At 48.0% G+C, this 23755-nt stretch overlaps 1 protein-coding gene across 2 annotated transcripts in view; it reads left to right on the forward strand.

Moving 5' to 3' along the window:
- evlb (Enah/Vasp-like b) overlaps nt 1-23755 on the forward strand; it is a 32822-nt gene that overhangs the window by 3362 nt on the left and 5705 nt on the right. Inside the window, exons 1-3 of one of the 2 annotated variants that reach the window (XM_076044538.1) lie at nt 4852-5668; nt 19939-20107; nt 20559-20736. In XM_076044538.1, the coding sequence (XP_075900653.1) occupies nt 5562-5668; nt 19939-20107; nt 20559-20736 (454 nt within the window). In that variant the 5' untranslated portion in view covers nt 4852-5561. Of the gene's footprint in view, nt 1-4851; nt 5669-19938; nt 20108-20558; nt 20737-23755 lie in introns of those variants that run through there. The other variant, XM_076044539.1, reaches the window with a different exon arrangement.

Genomic DNA, 23755 nt, shown 5'->3' on the forward strand with positions numbered 1-23755 from the left:
TTTGAAACGGTTTAAAGGTAAATTTGCTTTCGTCTTGCTTTAATCGTAAGACCTGTTGATGGTTTTAATGGGTGCAAGGTTGTGTGTTTGTTTATGAATTTATTTTTTGCTTTGCTGCTCATAAAAGTACCAAACTGTAAAAATAAATAAAAGCAGCAGCATTGACCTGGGTGTAAAAATAGATATATTCAGTCCCAGGCTAAGCTAAGCTAAGCTAAACCCTGCTACTATGCCGCACTATCGAATTGCACAGCCTAATTACATTTTAACACACTGCAGCACGAGGCGGAGGCAGTCGCATTAGTCAACTTGCAAATGTATCTGTTTAAAATGTGATTATCATCATCCGCCAGCTAATTAGCAAGGCGCATCGGAATTTTCCACAAATATCGATCGTCACCCATTGATTGTGTGCTAACGGCTAATTTTTTATTTTTTTTGGCACGTCTAAGTGGCGGATAATATTATGTAACACAACTGGGTCACGACAGTCGCGACGCACGTCGAGCCACAGTTGATCCAAAGCGGAGAAGACGGCAGCTCTCAGGCCGCCGCGGCCGTCGCAGCTGCGCTGATTTTCATCTGCGTCTCTGCGCGAATATGCTCCAAATCCGTCGGTGCCTGCCGTCCTCGCGGCTCATCGTCAGGAGGAGGCACGGAGACACATCTGGAGCCCATGTTTGTTAACGTTGTGAAGGGTCTGTTTAGAGAGATTTACACGCCGGTCATAAATTTGGCCGGCGATTATTGTCAGCGCCGCGGTTGATGTTTGTTATCTTTCGTTAGCCACACGTGGCTAATGATCGGCTGCGGTTCTATTCTGGCTCGCAATAATAAACCTCAAGCAGCCAGACTCGTAATTCACCGCTGATGAATCACACAGCTTCTTCTTGAAGCAGTGGGCTTCATGTTGCACCTCTTTATCCATAAAGGAAGGCAAGATTGAATTAGTGAGTTAAAAGCTGTCTGGGCTGCTTCTGAATGAAAGCACACTGAAGGTTCTTCTCTAGTATCTGCTCTCTTAGCTCCTAGTGGTTGTGCACAGATGGATATTTTCTCATGTGTTGACGGCATAAGTGGAAAAACATCCATTCAGAAAAATGGCTATTTTTAGATTTACCCTTAAAGAACCCTTTCACTCCCCGTCTTTGTTGTACGAGGGTAAAATTAATATGAATGGCAGTTCTGTTCAAAGCCATCTTTTCCAAAATGTGTGAAAGAAAAAAATTATAATAATAACGGCGCTGTATGCATCTCGTGCCCCGTCGGAGTTGACTTGGCCTAGATCCATATAATTAATCGGCGTGTTTTTGTGCATCTGCAGTGTGATTTATGATCCCTAATTACACACACACCGAGGCAGAGTGTTGCGTGTGTGTGTGTGCGTGAGTGCGTGCGTCTGTATTTCGGCAGAGCGGTAATCAAATCTTTGTGAATGAGAGTGAAGTCGCTGCCTCCCTCCCCCCTCTGCCTCCTCTTCCAGCTCCCATCCTCGCAGGCTGTAATTAAAATGATCGGCGGCTCATGTGACTCAGCTAGTGCGAGCTCGTGTTGTGTGTCTGTGTGTGTGTGTGCGCGCTTGCCCGAGAGGACCGAGGAGGTGTGTTGGTTCAACGGAGGGGACCGGAAATGTCAGGCACCTTTAATATCCTCTCAGTCACGACTCTCACTCCCCCTCCCTCACCTCTGCCCTCCCCCAGCCTCACTCACTCGCATGTGCAGATGCACAGGCTGCACGCAGGTGATGAACTGTGGGCTTTTTGCGGGGATGATGTCATGTTGGATTATCGAGAGTGCAACCAAAACGTGCTGTTTTCTGCAGAGGTTTCGCGTTGGTGAATTAACCGCAGCGGTTCTTCCTGAAGCAGTGAAGGCTTGATGGGACTGGGAATGAAAATATAGGAGTCTTAATACACCACCACATTGTATATTAATGACAGACCTAAAAAAAACAATCCTCTGAGTCTGAGCCAGAAACTTGAGTACGACTGCTGCTGCTGCTGCAAAGTGTGTTTGTTCACACCAAAGTACATTTTCTTGCTCATGCTTATCGGAAGGGTGGTGGTGACTCATTCAGACGGCTTTTCCCCCCGGTGCAGCTTCCGCTAATCCTGTGTTTGAGTCCAAATGCAGCATCGACCGTGTAGACCTGCATTCTTAGCGCGTGCGCGCGCGCACACACACACACACACACACACACACACACACACACACACAGACATGTCCTCGTTGCGCGCTAGCTTGTTACTTTCCCGTCGGCTACGTGATGAGAGAAAATTCCGTCTGACTCTGTTTGCTTTGTGCAGTTTCCTCGTCTTGACCTCAGAGCGCTTTGTCACACGTGCACACACACACACATACACACACACATACACACACACACACACACACACAACCTTCAGCCGTGCTGAGTGTCAAACAGGCTTCCCGACCTGCTGGGTGCTAATAGCTACTGTAGCTGCGTTTCCATCACAATCGCAATAAAAAACTGGTTATGGAAAAACGCCTAAACTCGGCTTGGAAAAACCAAAAACTTAATCTAAGCCTAAACTCTCAAATATTGCTAAATGTTTTTTCCGCTCTCATGAGGAGGATTCTCAGACGTATCGATATAGAGGTATATCGCAAAAGTGTCATGGAAACACTGTTTTCGCATTTACAATGCAGTGGACATGACGTACGGGGTCACATGACCCGTTCACGTCATGTGAAAATGGCGCGTTATGTTTGGACGGAGGAGGAGACAGAACATTTTTGACAAGTAATCAAAGAGAAAAATGTAACAACCATTCTTGACAGCAAAAACAAACATAAACAAACAAAAGCGATTGTCATTTTTGTAACTCTCACAGGATGAGATTTTACGAGAATGAAGTCTTATGCGCTTCACACCATTCAACGGAAACACCTGCAAATCGCAATTGCACTTTGTCAAAATTTTAAAAATATCGCTTTTATTTTGCGAAAAACTGCAATGGAACACAGCTATTGTCAGAGTAGCGTTAGGCTGTTCTGTTTCTCTCTCTCTCTCTCGCACACATGCATAGTAAATGTAGGCGCTGCAGTCCAACCTGACAGTGGGAGCGAGAGAGTGTGTGCACGGTGGAAGGGGGGGATGGGCGAACGTGTCCTTTCACCCTTCCTGTTTCAGCCTCTCCGCTCTCCTCTTCCTCCCTGCTGAGACTAAACTCCTCCCACCTGTCTGATCGCCCACCCACTCTTCCTCTCCTCTCGTGCTGCTTTTCCCCCCTCATTGCTCCATGAGCTTGATGTAAAATGCTTCAGTTATGTTGTGATCCCATTTTACCTTCAAATTACAGACCAAGAGCACAATAATTTATAGAGGCACCCTTATTGTATAATAAGATTTTTTAATTTAATTGCTGTTCACATGATATGACCATGCAGCTTTTCAGGAAAATAGCATATGTAGCCTGCAGAAACACTGGGTCATAGCTTCCTGCTAAAAGTGTTGAACCTTCCATGTGTTTGCAAAGGGATAAAAATGGTGGCTAACATGGGAGGATTATCGTGCCCTTTGTAGCCTCACACGGGGCACAAATTATGCACTCGTTCCTGTTAATTTCATAGGAAGTAGAGACTCATAACAACGTGATGAAAACGGTGTTAAAGTGAATTTCCGTCCAAATATAACTCGCCAACAAGCGGAGAAGGAAGGAAAACCTTTTGGAGCCTTTGCCTTAGAATTCTTCTCTTGCTTTCTCACTTCGGCTGTTTTATTCATCCCCCTCTTTCGAGTGCGAAGCACAACCAAATCCCTAAAGTAGTCGTTTAAATCTGCGCCTAATTTGCCGCGCAGCTGTAATGAGTCATGATGAAACGCAGCGCAAGCGCAAGCTCGCAGCCTCACTTGTAAATACACGATTTCCCTCGGCGGGCAAAGAACATCAGGGAAACCGCAAACAGAGATACAAAGAGGGGGGAAGAGGAGAAAAATAGATTTGTGGCCACTGGCCAGACACGGTTAGCGACAGCCACCGGCGTCCAGCGCACAGTGGACTGGCTCGTTTGATGGCCTGTGTCATCAATCAAATTGCCTGCTGGCATTTTGAAAAAAAAGAGAAAAAAAGCCGAGCAGGACAGATGTGGCTGATGTGCTAGAAAGAGACAGAGAGGATTCCTGGGATGTCGGGGGATATACAGTAAATATGATGGGATTTGTATTGCGGGTCTGTTGTGACGTAGCACTGGCCCAGGGGATTAGGTTATGGCCACACACACACACACAAGAACCACTCTCTGTATATAATTCATAATCTACAGGCATCTGGAAAAGGACTGAGCGGGAAGATATTGCAGCTCTGCGTTGCAGTTGCACCTAATTTGGAATTTAAATATCCTCTCCCCCTTCTTCTTCTTCTTCTTCTTCTCCTTCTCACTCGTCTGTTTTCCTTCTTGTGTTGTTGTTAATGAACGCTAAAGGGCCTTCAGATGGCCAATGCCCGCCTGCCTGCCTGCCTGCCTCCGCTCCACCCAGGCCTGGCATGCCACCTCGAATCATGCGCGGCGGCAAGACGGGGCCCATCAGATGAATTAAAATCTGTTGCTCCTCCTCCTCCTCCTCACTGCTCCTCCTCCTCCTCCTCCTCCTCGCGCTCCCCCCTCGCCTTAGCCAATCCACGCTGCCGTGGAGACGGGGGAGAGGGGGGATGGGTTTGGGTTGGAGGCAGGGGTGGGGGTGGGGGGTAGGACCAGCAGCCTCATCGCTCTTGTCACAGCTGGGAGGGAGGGAGGGAGGGGGAGAGAGGGAGGGAGGGATGGAGGGAGGGAGGAGGTAATCCAATGAGACTGAGAGAGGCGAGGCAGCGCGAGGGCAACGCCTCACAGCGCCGGGGATCTCGCTCGCTCTCCATCTCTGTGCCTCGCTGCCGCTCCGTGGAGACTCTCATCCTCCAGTCCAGCCTTTTTTCTTTATCTAGCTGAGGAGCTGCTCTCTCGTTATAAAAAGAAGCCACCTCTAATTTCCACGTCTGCTCCTTTTCTTCCCAATTTGGCTCCTCCACGAGTCAAAGGATGAATTGAAATAAAAGAGAGAAGAGGATTATTATTCGTTTTTTCCCCCATCTCTGCCGTTTGGATCTTCACTGTTTCATTTTTCTTCTCTTCAATCCTGCTGGAGTCTCCTTTGTTCCTGCGCTCTTCACAGCTGCTGCCGCCGCCGCTGACCGTCTGCCGGCTGCCAGTAGGGAAATAGGTTAGTGTGCCTGTTTGGTTGCCGGCAAGCAGAGGTGATTGAGCGCTGAGCGAGTGGCGGAGTCGAAGAGGAAGAGGAGGAGGAGGAGGAGGAGGAGGAGGGAGCCATGTCTTCCTGGCGGTAGCACTCTGAAGCCCTGCAAGCCAGCGGGAGAGGGGGGTGTAGAAAGTGAAATTGGGATGCTGACACCCAGCTGTGACCCTCGGCCACAGCGTCACTGACCACAAGAGACAGAAACAAGGAGGGAGAGAAGCAGCAGTTTGTCCATTTTTCCCCTTTTCCTCCCTCCTGTGCTCGGAGAACCAACCCAGGACTGACTTTTTTGGGGCCTCGTGGACAATCAAACATGGACATCAACCTCCAGTCGCACCGCTTCTACTTCCCCCAGATCTACTGCGCCGAACCGGGGGCTCAGCCGCAGCCGCAGCCGCAGCTCGCCGAGTTCAAAGTCAGGTGGGTTTGAGGTTCTATTGTCTCGCCTTTTTTGCGACTTCCACCGTCCTCCCCGAGCGCCTCCACAGCGCCTCGTCTCGTCCTTTCACGGCGCCCAGCTGCCTGCCGCCCATGTGAAGCCCTCCTGTGTCCAACAAGCGCGGCTGTGAGCGCCCGGCTGGCCCCTCGCAGGGGGATGGGCCGGCATGCTAAGTGTCTCGGCGGTTAGCCGCGCAGAAATAAAAAGAGCGTTTTGGCTGCGGGGACAAGCAGAGGGCATTGATGCCCCGCGGTGGTGGAGGAGGAGGAGGAGGTTGCCAAGTCTGCACAGAGGAGGTGATAGTGCCGTGCTGCTGTGCTTGTGTGTGTGTGTGTGTGTGTGGTAGTCCACTGTGGGGCCTCCTGTCCTCCGCCGCCACCACCACCGCCGCCGCCTCTGTGCCTCTTTTGTTCTCATGTTGACAAGCCCACGCTGCACCGGGCCGCCTGCTCTCACTCTGCCATTGACGCGAACGCCGGCAGAGGCTTGTTGCGTCCGCGAGCCGTCACGCCTGCCGTCGTCATCATCATGGTCGGCGGCGGCGGCGAATCAGGACGCATGCTCAGAGGCGCAACAGATCCACCTCGGCTCTTTGTCTCGAGTTGCGAGCAGATGGAACTGTTGCTCTCGCCGAGCAAGTCAGACGCCGGCGCAAATATTGGCGCGTGCAAGTGCTGCAAAAGCATGCACGTGCTGCTCCTTGAGCTTTTTGTTCTGCTGCCGTCGCCGCAGCCTCCTCTTGTTTGGCAGATTCGCCTTCTAACAGCTCTTATTAGTGCAGCTGTAATGGGCTCAGCCAGAGTTTTTGCACAGTTAAGCCGCTTTTGGGTTTTTGGTCAGGACTCCAGGAGCGGCTTTACGGGGTCTACGGGTGTCACGATCCCGACCCGGCTCACCTTTGGGTCCATGCAGAGTCTACAAGGGGGTCATCGACGACCAAAAGAGGCGGAGAATTAAGCGGTTGCGTTAAGTTTTGCAGCCTGCGGGTCATTAAATGCATCTTGGACTTCAGCTTGCCACAATATGTGATTATACCAGGTTGCTTTTCTGCTGTTTTTGGTGCCTGGAGAAGCTTTAAACACTCATGGAGAATTTATTCCCCATTGATCCGATGCGGTCTCACCTGGGCGCCCTTCTGTTAAAATGGGCCAACGTCAGCACACGAGCAGGAATCAAGTCAGCAAATATTAGCAGCCTTGATGGAAAAGCACTCCGGCCTGGCGTGTGTTTCCGGCTGTGCCTCGCACCTCTCGTCTTTCTCTCCAGGAGGCAGGAGGAGGGGTTACATCAGGGAGCCGCTCCAGCACGCACTCACGCACGCACACACGCACAGATGCACACGCACACACGCACGCACACACGCACAGATGCTGCAGTGGCATTGAGCGTGTGTGATGCGTGTAAACTGGACCGATTCAGGCCCTTAAGCCATATTCTTGTCTACCAAATTCAGATTTTATGCAGCAAATGCTCACATCTGAATGCATACATGCTGTTTTTTTGCCTCAATGCCTCGACTGTCGTGTTGTTGTTTGTTTTTTTTTTTTTTTTTTTGCTTTTATTCTTTGCACACAGGAAATGTGGAGGAGAGGAAATCGTGTTTAAGGGCACGGTGAGAAATGGAGAAGAGAGATTGTGCACGGAGAAGGAAACGAAGCGCCAAACGAGTCAGTGAGGGAATAAAGAGCAGGAGGAGAGGAGAAGAGGGGAAGGGAGATGAGAGGGAAAGCGGAGTGTAGTGGGAGCGGAGGGGGGATGGTGAGAACAGCAAAGCTAAGCAAAAGGAAGGCAGAGCGGGGAGTGAGCGTTCGCAGCGAGCTGTCTGATGGATGGGGGCGAGATCGCAGGAGGGAGGCAGAGATTTTGGGAAATGAAACGACTGACTTCACGGGTGGCAAAGATTTCAGATTGTTTGCAATGCAATCACAGGAGATGCAGGCCACGGTCACATGGTGCCCAGTCCTGGCCAATCAATGAGAGTGCAGTGGCTGAACGCACGCAGAGAAAAAAAAAAAAAATCAACCTGCGTCCCTGCTGCCAAGAGCTCTAAGAGGAAATCATATTTTCCCTGTGACACGCGAACCCACAAGGTGTTTCCCCAGTTTTGATTGGTTTTAATTGATTGATTACTTTCATTGTCAGAATTCCTCCTGAAATTTGTCTTGACTCCGAGACACCTGTGTCTTATCCTTGCAAGAAATCCCAACAAAGCAAATGGCCACAGAAATACAACATGTACAATAACTCAGACATCAGACGAGATATGACATCGGATGTGCTGTGCTGTGCTATACGAAGCAATGCAAAGCAAAAGCTGTGTATCAGTATTTCATTCAAATAATTGAATCGCAGTTTATAATTCTAGACCTGCTGAATGTAAGACTTACACATGAGAGAATATAAATCCTGAAATAATTTGAAGGAAATCAGCCTCTTGTGATGTCACAAAGGGCCCTGAAACCTCTATAAGCATCTCTTTTCTGGTAATTTCCACTGCGTCCGCGTGTTCGCCCACTTTATGGACTCCAGCCTGGGATCCTCCCCCTCAGCTCTTCTTATTCACCTTGAAAAGCCTTTTGTCTTAAATCCAAGAGCCGCTGTAATGTACATTATTGCTTGAGGATTATGTCTTGGAAGGATGATGGGAGAGCTTTCTGTGTTTTTTTTTTTTTTTTTTTGAGTCCATTTTTTTCCTCCCCCGGACACCCAGTGTGCGTTGTCCCCTCAGTGCACTTACTGATTCAGCCTGACAGATTAGAGATGGAATCCAACCGCCGCCTGCCCTGCCCTGCACGTCAAAAAATTAAAAAAAAATAAATAAATAAAAACACTACTGGCGGAAGTTTGTTGAAGTATTATGGGTCATTGAATCCGCTGACTGATATTTTTTGTGGCACAAATGGGAGCCGGCCTCAGCGCAGCAGCTAGCGCCGGTCTCACCAGAGGACGAGTTGATTACCGACGTGTGTGTGTGTGTGTGTGTGTGTGTGCCTGTTTTGTGTTGTAGCGGCTGCCACGCGGCGGAGAGCACTTAACCTAATGGCTCGTCTGTAAAAACGCATCTCTTGTAAACACGTCTGCCGGCTGCGTCCTCCTCTTCCTCTCCACCCGGCTTGGCTTCCAGGGACCAGAAGGACTTCCTGCTCGCACCTAAAGCCCTTGTCTCTCTCTCTGCTGGGAGCACAAAAAACTGCTCTCTGTCAAATTGTGACGCATGAATCTTTAATTCCAGCCCCTCAAAGACTCTCTTTTCTCAGCTCACTCTCCTCTCTATCTTCCTGCCTCATTAAATTTATCTCTCTCTCTCTCGATGTCTTCATTTTCTTCCCTCTCTGATGATCTCCAGTTTTCTCCCTTCCTCTTATTTCCTCTCGTGCCTCTGCTCAGCATGGGGTCCAAGTCCAGTTAGCTCTGCCCTGCTAACTCGATGGCGCGGCGTTCCACTCGGAGCATCTGAGCAAAGATGCGTCCAAGTTTCATAACTTTCTAATGTGTAAAACGGCTTCGGTCGGCGGCCGGCACGGGGAAGGCCCCGAGGCAACCAGACTGTGTATTAAACATTCCAGTGAGCGCTTATTAAGCCCGGATCGGAATTCCCACAAACAGCAGGACAGTAATTAGACTGGAATGTCTGGCCTTGTCAAGCAGGAAATGCATTTAATGCAAAACAGGGACGGAGGGGAAAACGAGTCCTGGCGAGGTCCAGTGTTTACATTTGAGGGCCGTCGGCGTCCTCGGAGTGGGAACACAAAGCTGCAGTGTTTGGTTTTAGCAGCTTGGCGTTAGCGTCCCCATGAAGCTCGTCTTGTTCAACTGTTTTACCAGAAATTGCTCTAGGTACCAATGAATTTCACGTTACCATTGTTTTCTCAGATAACATTGGGATCACATTGGGGCTTTTTATGTAGCTAAAAAGCCTTTTAGCTGGCTAACAGCACTAGCTTGTAGCAGGATACCCCTGGTAACAATTTACTCATAAGTTGATTTTACTGGGAAAGAATTTGGCATTTGGTCCCTCAATTTTGGGCTATTAATGGTGCTGTAAATGGCTCCTTGTTTCATTTAGCCTCAAACATTTGAACTTAAAAGAACTGTAATTGTGTTGCTCTACCTAGCCAAGACGATGAATGCCAAATGACATACTTTGCGAAGAAAAACCTTAATCTTTTGATGCAAGTTGTACAGTCTTTTTCATAGATTCAACTTAACTTGCTTTTGCAATTAACACAGTAACGTAAAAAAGTGACATTTTTCGCATTCCTGTCGTCATTTTGAATGGTTTTCAGACCAAAAAGTCTAGCGGTGCGTCGCCGCTCTCTTCTTTTGCTCCCCGTGCACCTGATGAAGTCGGGCAGCCGAGCGCGGGTCTGCACCCCTCTCAGGGCAGATTAACTCGTTTGCTCAGCGCTCGACTCATCAGGATCCATCGGCCATGTGTTGTGTCTGCCGACGCTCCTGTTATGTCAGAGGATTTGGCCGTCGCTGCAGAGACATAAAGGACCATCCGAAGACTAAATCCTCCAGCGCCGCTTCTCTCTGGGTTATTTTCCACTCTTTCTCTCTCTCTCTGTCTCTCTCGCTCTTGTGTAAGCCACTGCAGGTCAGATGTGGACGGCCCTCTGTTTAATTTCAGATGTTCCGACTGCCATCTTCTCTCGGTGGCGTTCAGAGAACTCGGGCGGAAACAAGCGTTGGATGACGAGATCGAGGCATTTTTTTTCGGTGAAAAAATGAAAATGATTTCGCCTTTTTTTCTGCTTGGCCTTTGCTCACAACCGAAAAATAGCAGCTCCCTTTTTAAAACCGAAATAGCGCACTTTGACAAACCCAACCACCAACAGAGAGAGTTTCAGCATTGCCTATCAAGCTTCCAGCTCTCTGTTCCCGAAAAGAAGGAGAGGTAGTCAGGAAAAATAAGCCTTGTGGATGCTGCAGAGATTAGCAGGGAGGCTGAAGCGGCTGGACAGCTGCTGTATGTCACGTTAATTAAAGAACCAAGTGTGGCACTGAAGGCTTTTTTTTTTCTTTTATTGCAGAGCAACATGTTCTCGCCTCACCCCTCTGTGGATCCTGGCGTTCACTTTGAAACAATGACAACGTGTGGGTGACTTGCAGGCTAATGGTGGAGTCTCGCTGGCTCGCTTGAACGTGTCTGAAAGTTATTCCAGCCGCCCACGGTGTTGTTTTGCCTCCCGTCTCCAAGTGCTTTAGGCTCTTTCCCAGATGGACACACTGGAATCCATCCCGAGGATTTAGGAAGACGCACTCGTGGCGTGCCAGGGTACAAGCACGGAACGCACTCACACACACACACACACACACACACACACACATACGTCTGACCTGACCGTCGTACGCTCCCCGGGAAAGATTTCCCACCACTCTGCTGCCTTTTTCAGTGTCTCAGCATTAACCGCCGGCAGGGTTGAGGAAACTCTTAAATGCTTTATGCGTTCAGTCGGTGCAGCGGTAAAAAAAAAAAAAGAAAAGAAAAAAGAAACCTCATCCTTGCACTCTGTTCACTTGCTCTCCACTCCAATTGAAATCGGGAAATTCTGACCCGTTTCACTGCATCAAGGAGTTTTTTCGTCTTTTTTAAATGACTATTTTAATTTTACCCTCGATTATCTCGGTGGGTTATCGCACTGACTTGTCCAGGGTGTACCCTGCCTTCACCCTATGACAGTTGAAATAGGCTCCACCTCAAGGAGGGTATCTTACATGGATGGATGGATGGACGGATGCATGGATGATTATCACAGTTGTAGGGTTTTTGTATTGAGGCAGACAAGAACCGCCCAGGGCCGCGGCCACATGTGAAGGAGCCCGATTGCTGTGAACGATTCTTTACGGTCTGCAAGTCTTGAGTGAGTGACAGCCTTGAAGCTCGAAGTTGGTTCTGAAGCGCCTTCGCTAAAGCATCACTGAACGTTTGCTATCGTTGCCGTTCCTTCTTTTCTCGTCGCAACTCGCTGCTCATTCTGGGTTTGCTTTTCTTTTTTTCCGGTCACATTTTCTAGGCCAAGTGAAGATTCCACTCCACTTGTAATCGGCCAACAGATTAGCATGATCTTGCGTGGTCGCCGAGTGTGTGCGTCGTCTGTGCGCCCGTGTGTGCAGCTTGTTAGCCGGCGAAACCTTTCAGAACCTTTCAAAAATTATAATTTAGAAGCAAAAAAAAAAAAAGAAAAGCTGAAGGCTCAAACTTGTAATTACTAAAGTTTAGCAGCAAAAGTAACCTTGATAAAATCTAGAAAAACACTCTCAGCCAAAACAATAGCCTGCGCAGAGTTTGTGCAGATTCCAGTGCAGCACACATTCATCACCCACTTCAGCCAGGGGCGGCTATTTTTAGACCTATTCATTGCGAGTGTAGTTTATGACTATTTGTATTAGAGCCGGCAGGATGTTTGGCAGGCTGCGGATTGTGCAGGCCTTAAAAAAAGAAAAAAGAATAACACAACCATGTCATAAATTCGGCTTTGTTCCAGCCTCCTCCTTCACCAGCCGAACCGCAAATATGCAAACAGGGAAGCTGCTTATGTAACTGGCCTTTTCCGAGGCAGGCAGGCAGGCAGGCAGGCGGTTTTAACCTTTTACTCAGCCGTCTGTCTGTGATTCACGTCAGGATACAGACGGACGTGTAAACACGACAGCATCATCAGCGAGAGCAGTGTTTCTCAAAGTGTGTGGCGTGCCCCCCCCGGGGGAGGCGTGGAGTCACGTCTGGGGGGGGGCGTGAAACACCGGGCGGGGGGGTGACGGGGCGCCTGGGGGAACTAATGTTTTCACGTCGGAACTTTTTCCACGGCGGAACAATTAACAAAAAGTGTTCAGCAGGTTGTAGCTAAGAAAAACGCTGCTCAGGTACACAGGATGGAGAAATATTTGACAGGGACGAAAAGAAGAATTCAGGAGTCCAACGGTGGCCACAGTGTTCCTTGTTGTTTAAAAATTTTCTTCCTCCAAGGTGCGGCGTGACAGAGAAAGTTTGAGAACCACTGCCCTATGGGGTGAAAAGTCAACTTTGTCCTAGAGACATGGGGCCACTTGCAGGTTCATCGGGATCCCTCAAGACACAGCCACGTCAAATTTGGGGCTTCTAGACCCAAATGAAAAATTTTCTTTCTCCACGTGGGGCGTGACAGAGAAAGTTTGAGAACCACTGAGCTAGAGTCACTTGGTCATTGGCGGCTCTGTCTTTTCTCTCTTGGTATAACAAGAGGTGGCATAAGTATTAATAGTCTGTACTCTGCGGATTCCTCTCCTTTACTCAAGTGAGCGTAAGAAAGTACAGGCTCTGAAATGTTGTTAAGTAAAATGTAAATATAAAAGTAATAAGTGAATGACTCAACAGAATTTGTATCTTTCAAACACAAAAGTGACACACAAGTTTTTCCAATGCAAGGAGTAAAAAGTACAGATATTTGCGTACAAATGGCGGTTAGTTGAAAGTTAAAAGTCTTGAGAAAATGAAATACTCATGTAAAGTACAAACACTTTATGAATATGTCTTTGTACTCGGTTCCTTCCCACCTTTGTCATTAACTCACAACTTTCTCCCAGTGTTTTTGCCCAGTTTGGGGGCTCATTACAAAAACCTTCAGTTCGTCCAGACAGGAGACGTGATGATGAGAACAGAGATTCAGTTCAGAAGTTCTTAGTAGCACAAACTCCTGTATGTTGTCGTTGCAGTGATGGGCCGGGATTGGAGGGGGTAAACAGAAAATAGGTCACTTTTGTTCAAACATTTGCTGTCGAAAACCTTCCTCCCGTCACTGCTTGCCTGCCTGCCTGCCTGCGTTCCCTGTTGGAGCATGTATTTTTTTAAAAACACGAAGTGAAACACATCTGCACGTCGGGAACTTTGTGATCATCTGGCAAAGTTACTCGAGCGCAGGCCGTCGAGAAGAGAGAGAGCTCTTCACTTTTTGTGCGGAAGCCCGGCGTCGCCGGCAGTGCTCGCGCCTCGGAGCGGCCGCTTGGCAGCCTTTTTGTTTGGGCTCATCCCGCTGTAGAAATTAATGTCATTTAACCAAAAGTGGCTGCCGCTCATCGCGCCAACTGGCCCGCGCCCGCTGGATCGCAGCAGCCGGCGCCATAATTTACGCAAATGATCCCGTTTTCCGTGAGAGCCGAGGTTTATCTCGGGCTTGAGTCTCGTTTCCAGCGTCCACCCGCCGCACTCATGAATGTTTAAAAAGCCTCTTCTTCTTCTTCTTCTTCTTCTTCTTCTTCTTCTTGCTTAATGCAGCTTTGATGTTTGAAGGGAGCGCACTCTAGAATCACCCACTCACCTTTGCACGGGCCGTCGTCGCGCTCTATTTTTGTGGCCGTGGTTCCTCCGTCGTTAAAGACGAGACTGTTCAGTTAGCTAACTGTGGGAGATTTGGACCCCCCCCTCCCCAACTCAGAGCAGCTGGCTGAACCACACAAGGACGCTTGTTTGTCATCACATCTCCTTTTGTTTCATAGTAAACATGAACAAGAAAGATATTAAAAACATTGGGGCTGTCGTGCGAGGTTGTGCAAATCTCGCGGAAGATGAAGCGATTTTTATGTTCTTGGAGGCAGTTAAATGTACCATATAAATCAATATTTTTGGTTTATTTTTCCATCTTTGTCACCAGGTAGCAGCTTTGCGTCATTAATTAACCTAAAAACCCACAAACCTCTGGTGTTTCCAGCCAAGCACCAAAATGCTAATTTTTTAGCTTCCTGCTGGAACTGATGCTGAATTTTAGCCCATTTAGCTGATGGGGAGGCTGAGCGCTGCATGGCAGGCGCTCCGTTCCTCCCCAGTGCTGCTTCGCGCCGAGGTTTTGCTTCGCCTGACCTGCTGTTTTTGGCTGCGGTGGTATCACTGGATAATCCACCAGATCAGTTTAGGGCAGTTTGATCTCCTGATGACGGTCACGGCTGCCCACTGGAAGGTTTCCATTCGGGTGGTATCAGCCCCATAAACCCACTTGAGCAGACTAGAGAAATCTCATTTTAAAATTCACTTGCCCCACTTTATTGCCATACACACTGGGCAATTTATTCATGTCAATGGATTGTTTTTGAGAATAACCCATTCACACGTCATTGCAAAAGTTTTTCTGGGTGAACTTTAGATCTTTCTTCTCCCTCAGATGTCTCTCGTTCCTTTCTGCAATCTGTTGGAGCTGCTTGGCAGGATAAACTATCCAAAAACTGCATATCACTATGTACGGAATATAGTTAGCCTGTTGTTTATAGCCTCCAGCTAAAAACTAGACTTTTTTTTTAGTGCTGAGACTGATATTTCAGCGTGTTTGGAAAGGCCCAAGACAGCTGCCTCTAACCAGGGAGGAGTGTCAGTGCCCTTCGTGACATCACAGAGGGCTGATTTCCAGGACTTTGTGTTTGACCCAAATGTTTTCTATCTGAGAGGAACACGCAAACTAAATCCCCCTCGATGAGGGAAACATTCCCTCCAGGGCTCAGGTTACACTTCCATACCTTTACCTCCAGTACGCCTGCATTTTTTTTTTTTTTATCAATGAAGCATCTCTGCTGCAGTCCTCCACCTGAGCCTCAGTTCTCTTTGCTCAGTGCAGCTCTAATCAGCATCACGAGGCGGCGGGGGGGGCGGAGGGAGCCAAAGAATTTTGCACGCTGCAACGATGTGCGTCTGCGTTTCTATTTTGGATCCTTCTTTGTTGTCGGCGCCGCCGCCTTGAGCGCAGACACTGCCTGAAAGTGGAGCAGCACACTAGCGCAAGAGCAGGAGCTCGGACACACACACACACACACACACACACACACACACACGTGCGCGCGTGCACTATGCAGATGGGTGTAGGTGACAGTGTAGGTATCTGGGAGGGCTGAGTGAGAAACACTGGGATGCGATCGTCGCTAAAGAGCTGCGGATATCAAAACCGCTCGCTCGGTGACTCACCCGCTCAGCCGCGCGCTGATTCATTTAACGTGGAAAAGGGAGGAAGTGAAGGAAATCTGCTCGTGAGCTCCGAGTGGTCTGGTGCCGTGTCTGAGTGCAAATAATTCACAGGCACAACAAAGGCAAGAGGAGGTGTCACTGCTGCTGTTACAGAGCAGTTACGGCTGGTCAAATTAAAATTCCTCTGCCTCTCCCGGCGGTTAGTCAGCAGAAAAGAGGATCAGAGTGCTAATTACGTCGTCGGCCTCAGGGATTCTTTTTTTTTTTCTTTTTTGGAACGTCTCCACTTCAATCTCAGTGCTCCATCCTCGGCCTGCAGAGTCAATTGCTCACAACCCGTCTCCTTCCTGACGGCCTCTGGCTTTGCTTTCACCCTCCAAAATAATGATGAATAGTTACTGCAATGGTGTGCTGCACTGGACTAGTTAGTTATGATGCTAGTAGGACAGGAATTCTGTGCTTCTGTGCCGCCGCCTCACAGCAAGAAGGTCGTGGGTTCGATTCCCGGCGTGGGACCTTTCTGTGTGCAGTTTGTATGTTGTCCCTGTGTCTGTGTGGCTTCTCTCCGGGTTCTCCGACTTCGGTCCAAAAAAATGCGTGTGAGGTCAATTGGCAACTCTAAATTGACCCTTGAGGAGTTGTGTGTCTGTGATGAACTGGCCACTTGTCCAGCGTGTCGCCCTGCCTTCGCCCTATATGACAAGTTTCTGTTTGTTTATTTTTTAGTTCCTTGCTAACCTCCCACTGACCCGAAACACAGACATGAACTTTTGAGTATGTGTGTGCACATTTGTGTGTCTGCATGCACAACTTCTAAAAGCGGGACATGGAAAAAAAAAAAAAGGGGTGGGGTTGGGGGGGGGGGGAGCGAAAAGCACGTTGCAGTCATAATGACTCCGTTCTCAGCTCTCAGGCTGCGTCACTCTGGATGAATAATGCATGTGTTTACGGTTACAGACCCTCATTAGTCCAACCTTAGACAGACACTCGGACCCGTTAACTTGAAAGTCTTGCAGCGGAAGCAAGAAGGCCGTGCTGAACATCCCACCAGCGACGCCGTGGTGCTCTTATTTTTTATTTCTTTTTAGTTTAAGCAATTTGAGCTACAAATCGGATTGCGCAAGACGCTCTGGGCTGTGTGTGTGTGTGTGTGCAGACTGAGATGCCTGTCGTCCTACTTGTGCGCGTCTTTTGCTGGAAAATGCAAAGTGCACGGCTAAAGTGGTCAGATGGGGGGGGGGGTTTAAGGTCATTTTTAAGAATTCTGACCGTAAAATCTCTGCAATAAAAAAAAAACAATTTAAGGTTTTGAGATTCATGTGTGTGTGAATGTCTAAAGACAGTTTCACGGTGCAATCAGTTTGACCCAGCAGGAGAAAATAACGAGTGTGGTCGCTGGTGTTGCTGTTCTCCATAGTTGGTGTCACGTTCAATTCCCTGCGGTCGTCACCGTCTGTGCCGTCGAGGTTTTGGGGAGCAGTTGATGCATTCGCTGGTTAGAATTGTGACATTTTTATTGCCACAAATGGACAAAAAGAGTCAGAAACTTGGCCCGGAAAAAAGTTCACCGACAGTGTTTCGTACTCGTATGCAGAAGATTTTTTTTTTTTTGTCTTTGAAAGTGACTCAATCAGAAACGATCTGCGGAGCTGCACTCAGAGATTTCTCTGTCTGTCCTTGTCAGCTTAAATTTTCAACTCGGACACTCCGGTCATGAACAGACTCGAAAGTGTGTGTGTGTGTGTGTGTGTGTGTGTGTGTGTGTGTGTGTGTGTGTGTGTGTGTGTGTGTGTGTTTGACTCTCTGCTGTCAGGGTACATTCAGAAACATCTGATTTATTTATGTCCTGCGGAGGAATTGTTAATTTTTCAACGGTCGCGGTGTGGAGAGGGAGGGAGGTGCGCCACTTTTCTATATTTGTGCACGAGTGCGATTGTGTGTGCGCGTGTGCATGTGTGTGTGTGTGTGTGTGTGTGTGTGTGTGTGTGCGCGTCCTACAACTGTCAGTCAGCAAAACATGTTTTCCTGTTTCTCTCTTCCTCTCCACGTCTTCTTCTGCTTGTTGACTCTCTGCGTGTGTTTTTTTTTTTCTTTCCCCTCTTTCCTGCTCGAGTCTCTTTTAGCGCGAGAACTTCATTTATTCATGCCGCCGGGCCTTTCGATGCATTTTCAGCCGGTTGCCAAGTACCCCTTTTTAAAAATTAACTCGCCCGACAAGTTGGGGCAAATGAATTAAACAAATCGTCGGCCTGCTGACGCCCGGGCTGATTTCAAGTGTGTGAATATCTGAGCGCAGTTATTTTTAACTTCCTGCTTATTGTACATGCAGCTGGACATTAACTGTTTTTTTTCTAGATGTTATTTTTAATTTTCTTTTGAAGACCGGTCCTATTTGTCAGCGGGTATATATCCTTGTAGTGTGCTTGGAATTTTCTTTCTTACAAAGAACAATGCACCCTGTTATTTACCCTGCAGATCAATAGCATGAACGCTAAAGCATTTGCAATGTGATTACTTTGGGTGCACACATTACCTTGGTTGTCATCCTCATACTTCTCAAAGCCAAGTCCCACTGGTTTCTAATTCTTCAACAAACTATAAAATCTGTCATCCACATGCCAGCCAAACAGGGACAGAACCCCCGAGCCTGCGGCCGTGCTAATTGACCACCATCGCGGCGCCAGGAAGCTTTAAGCTAAACTCTGATGCCAGCGCCCAACTGTGCCCTCGGTAACCGTAATTTCACGGTGTCGGGCAGGCGCAACGGTTTGTGTTCACAGCCTCAGTCGAGCATGAAGGATCGCGCTCGCAAAAGAATGTTTCTCAATCGCACAAACAAATTGTCATTTTGGAGCCGCGCCGACCACATGTTTAGCGTTAGCTCTCGTGGGTGAGCGCTGTATTTAAATATTTTGACAAGTATTAGACAGGGGGAAACATTCTGCAGACGCTGCGTTATCATGGAGAGCACGGGCGATATCTAAGCACCGTATCATTAGCAGCAATTACTAGCCTAGCTGAGCCAAGCTAGCGTGACTCCAGCGTTTGCAAAAACCTGGCGGCCGTCCTTCCACGACTTTATCTCAAATGTCAACCGCACATGTGGCTAGCGGGGCTTAAAAACAACAATATTTATTTTGGACTTAGATAGTTTTCTGCACAGTTTATCTCTTGGGAAGACTGGAATGCTAATTGGGAGGAAACAATGCTGGGCCCTCGCTAATCTCGGCCAGGCTCAGGCCGTCTTTATCTCAGAAAATCGAAATGAGCCCAGCTGATGTTGAAACCAACCTGTTTCATTGTCATACTGTAAATCTGCCGCCTCGCTCTGCAGCTCTCAGCCTTTTTCTATTTTCCCTTCTTATTTCTCGTCTGACGCAGCTCTTTCACTCGGCCTCGGGGGTCGGTCCACTAATTTTAGCTTGGCGAGGGAGCAACGACGCAGATGGGAGCCTTCTTGTTAATCTCATTTGCAAGTCAAAACTGTGTCTCTGCTTCTCCGCCGCACGTCCCCCGCCACCTTCACACTTTGTCCTTTTTTCCCCTCTGTACTTGACACTGCATAAACGCCGGGTCACGGTCTTTTTAGAAGCCATTGTGTCGCGTGTTAGATAATTCATGACATCACCGCCGATTCTAAATCATTTTCTAAATCCTAGCTGGAGGAATCTGTGGGTGAACTGAAGATGAATTGGGTACTTAAGGCAGAGATGGGACTGTTTTATAATAGCAAACTGAATAGCACACAGCTGATTTAACCTGGCTGTTTGTGTGTGTGTGTGTGTGTGTGTGTGTGTGTGTGTGTGTGTGTGTGTGTGTGTGTGTGTGTGTGTGTGTGTGTGTGTGGTTGCGGTGTTATATTTGGGGCAAGTGAAAACAGACCCGCATTTGCAAGACAAATTTGGTCATAAAGGTCAACTAACCACACACACGAGCACGTTGGTACAGACGCACATGCACTTATTAGAACTGCCACTCATTAAGTACATTAGCAGATGCCGCGCATGTGCTTAATTACATCTGGATTAGACTGCCGCTGTAACACGGGATTAGGGGGCTGAGTTGCTTTGCTTGTTGACTGTAATTATCTCTCTTACACCCTCCAGACAAACACACATCAGGAGTGACATCAGTTAACTTTTGTGCTCTGAGACGGCGTGTCAGCGAGAGAGTGTGTGTGTCAAAAACACAGGACACTAAACTGCAATCACCTCATGTACAAACGGCAATCATTCGTCGATCTTCCTCTCTGCCAACACTGAGATTAGAACGTCAGCATCATGAAAGAAGCTCACTTCTCCTACTTCCCTTCCCTTCCACTTGCAGCGAGCAGAGCATCTGCCAGGCGAGGGCCTCGGTCATGGTCTACGATGACACCAGTAAGAAGTGGGTGCCCATCAAGCCCGGGCAGCAGGGCTTCAGCCGCATCAACATCTACCACAACACTGCCAACAACACCTTCCGAGTGGTGGGCGTCAAGCTGCAGGACCAGCAGGTAATAATCGCCACACACCGCCGTGAGAAAGAAATCTCTGGGTTTGCAGATAAAGGAATCGGCTGCGGCACTGCTGATGTGGTTCGGGGAGGGGGAGAGATTTCAAGTCGCCGTGGGAGGATTGCAACATGCAGAAACTCCCGGGCAATTTTGGATGGCGGCAGAAGAGATCTCTTTTGAAGTGGTGCGCAAGATAAGGGAGCCGGAGTGTTTGAAGGCGGGCAGGGAGGGAAGCGTTGAAAACGAAATGAACGCAGGTGCATTGATAAAAAGATGCTGCAGCAGCTTCAATGCCAGTTCAGTATCAAAACATCCTGTTAATATAGCAGCTAGCATACCTTGAGTTAAAAACAGTAGTATGAAATGATGAATCAGCTGGTGTGTCTTAATTGTATTTCTCCAAGTTTCGCTTCACGTTCTCTCCAACATCTCCTCCTCCTCTCTCACACAGGTGGTCATTAACTACTCTATAGTGAAGGGACTGAAGTACAACCAGGCCACCCCGACCTTCCACCAGTGGCGCGATGCCCGGCAGGTCTACGGCCTCAACTTCGCCAGCAAGGAGGAGGCCACCACCTTCTCCAACGCCATGCTCTTCGCCCTCAACGTCCTCAGCGCTCAGGATGGAGGTCGGTTCTGCCTCAAAACCCTCCCTCCTCCTTTAACGCTCACTTCCGAATGATCGCCTCGTATGAGACCAGCGCAGAAAGAAAGATTAATACCAGTGCTAGAAATATATATGCACTGTATATATATATATATATATATGTATGGATAAGTATATGAGTATCTAAAGGTATACATGAGGTGAAAGTGTATAAAGTGAACATCAGTCATTGCACCATGTAGCGTCGGGCTACAAAGAAACTTGAAAAATGACTGAACAAACCTTCAGTGTGTAACCATTTCAATCATTTAAATGCGGCGCTAGTTTGAAGGAGTACGAGGCTTCCTGTTGGTCCGGGACGCAAACACGCCGCCTTCCCCAATCTAAGTTCTCGTCAAAGCCAAGTAGGATCGGAGAAGAGCAATTGTTTTTTTTCCCACAAAGACCTGCAGGTCATGTTGCGGGAATTTAACGACCGCTGGATTTCAATGTCAGGGGTGTACACACGCCAGGCTGACTCTCAGTCTCAGTGGACGCAGGGAGGAGGAGGAGTGACAGACACGAATTAGAGAGCGACGGATTGAGACGCAGAGCGAGTGTCACAGCGTGCCGCTCATTACATGACGGCGGCGGCGGCGGCGGCAGCGGCAGCAGCGGCAGCGTGTTTCCCCCCTGCAGCCGCCGAAAAGCCTCTAAATGAGAGTGAGTCATTGAGACGATCTCCCCTGGGTGCCGCACTAGAGAGCGCAGCATCCTTTTCATCTGCCTAATAAGACATGCTGAAAGGAGGGGGGTGGAGAAACAAAGACAAAGGCATTGGGAAACATGAGGGAAGGCCATGACAGAAAGACGGGCGGACGGACTGATGGGATGGAATGGCCTGCGCGGATAGAAAAGGGGGAAATAACATAAAGAGGCGTCTTCATTTATCTACTGTTGGTCACATGGTGGAAGCCAATATTTCCACAGAGAGTTATGTAACATGCAAGAACTGCAAAAATCCAAAGACAAAAGAGATGCTTTAGTTGTAAGCATATTTTTTTTAAAAGGCTTTAAAAATGTGAGAGTCTTATGAGGAGGTGTGTGATATTTTCCGAAGATATAGAAGTACATAAATATACAGCAAATATTTGTGATGTGTTCAGTGAATGTTCAGGGAGGACGTGTCAGTGGAATCTAGTCTAAACCCCATTTTTTTTTTCCAGGGAATCTTTTTTTTGGGACGCGATTACGTAAGGCACGCTCGCTCTCATTGTTAACGCTCTCCTGCTTCGCAAAGTAGGTGTGTGCCCCCTCTAGTGGTGAGAAGGTCAACAGCTGACCTTTTGTCCTTAACGTTCATTGGGCGGCAAAATAAACACGGAGGATTTGAACGCAGTCAGACTCAGTTTAGAGGAGCCAGGATGTTTGTTTGTATTTTTAACCAGAAGAAGTGTTTAACAGGAGTAAATGAGACAATAAAAGAAAATTGGTAAATACAAATATATAATGTCAAATAAATGATAGTTGAGATTGAGAACATTTTTTTTCATGGTTTTCAAGGATCCACGTCATAGATTTTAAAAAACAAAACAAAAAAACGTTTTTATTTTGCCCAAAAGTGATGTTTTCTTTAGATCTGAGGGCTATTTTTTGGGGTAAAGGATCATGCAAAAGGAGACTTAGAAAATAAAGATTTGCAAAAATATTGTGATAACTTTGAATAGTAACATATCATACTGTATTTTTGACATTTTCAGAGACCAATTTCTTATTTCGATTCTCATAGAAACAGATTTTGTGAGTGTACATACTCATGTAACTTATATTACTGATTCTGGACATTTTTCGTGGACTCAGTGGCAAATATTGCATCATCTATCTATCTATCTATCTATCTATCTATCTATCTATCTATCCATCTATATATCTACCTTGCCAGCACATTAGGTTGACAAAAGCAGTTGTTCATCCTTGTACTAAAAAAAAAGTCATCTTTTTTTCTGGTGCCCAGAGAATTGACGCAGTCCTCAGCAGCGTATTTAGCAGCCGCTCTGCGTGTGTTTAACCTCTGGCTGCCGGGTTAAAGGCCAACTCTTCACACAGCGCACCCCATCATTAAGAGCGATCGTTTAACACGACAGCTCACTGGACAGTTTGGGAGGTGATGGGGGACGAGGGGTCGTCGTGCCGCGCAGCCTGCAGACAAGGCCGACCTTTGAAACACTAACCGGGGACGCTCGCTGCACTGCTGCTGCTGCCCGCAGGTGTGTGTTACACCAGGGTGACAGCCGACACTGGGGGATAGGAGGGAGGGAGGGAGGGGGAGGCAGGTGAGGACGGGGGGGGGGGGAGAGGAGGCGAAGGTGAGACCATGCTCAGCGGGGAGGAGTGGGGCTGTCGCTGTCTCTGTGTCTGCTACAGCCGCTTCCTCCTCTTCGCCATGTCCTGTAGGTCGCTCCTTTCTGTGTGTTGCTGTCTAAACATTTGCATGATTGCGTTATTATTTACATTCCGTGTGCTGTTGTGTGCAGTGTTCAGGTGTAACTGGCGGAATATTGTCACAGTGGGGGCATTATTTGCTCTGCTGGGGTGAGCGAGTTCCCACTTCTACTGCCGGAATTGACTTATTATTCCTGTAGAGGTCAGAAGCGAGGCAGTCGCTCTTTGCTGCATCCTTAACGAGAAGAACTCAACAAAGTTTGATGGCAGAAACATCGTTTTTGTCTTCTTGTTTTTTTCTATCAATATAAAAAACATCAGCTTCCACCAAGTGCCTAAAAATATATAAACCGCTGTCTGATGTCTCCGTAAGAAAACGTATTTTCTCATCTGGGAAATGCCTGATGCTGTGCAGACCCGCACTCAGGGCTACCGCAGACACAACTGGACCTTCAGCATGAACGCATAATGCAATGTTGAAATGGCTTTCTGTGATGAAGCGCATGCAGGCCTGTTTTATTTCAACTTTCACGTCATTTGGTCCTTTTAAATGTTACGCAATGTGCCTTTAAAGCACATAAGAAGAACATTGTGAAGACCTCTGTCAACACAAGATGTGT

The sequence above is a fragment of the Nelusetta ayraudi genome, unplaced genomic scaffold (assembly GCF_046127955.1).
Source record: "Nelusetta ayraudi isolate G7.1 ecotype Tasmania unplaced genomic scaffold, CSIRO-AGI_Nayr_v1 ptg000082l, whole genome shotgun sequence".
Lineage (NCBI taxonomy): Eukaryota > Metazoa > Chordata > Actinopteri > Tetraodontiformes > Monacanthidae > Nelusetta > Nelusetta ayraudi.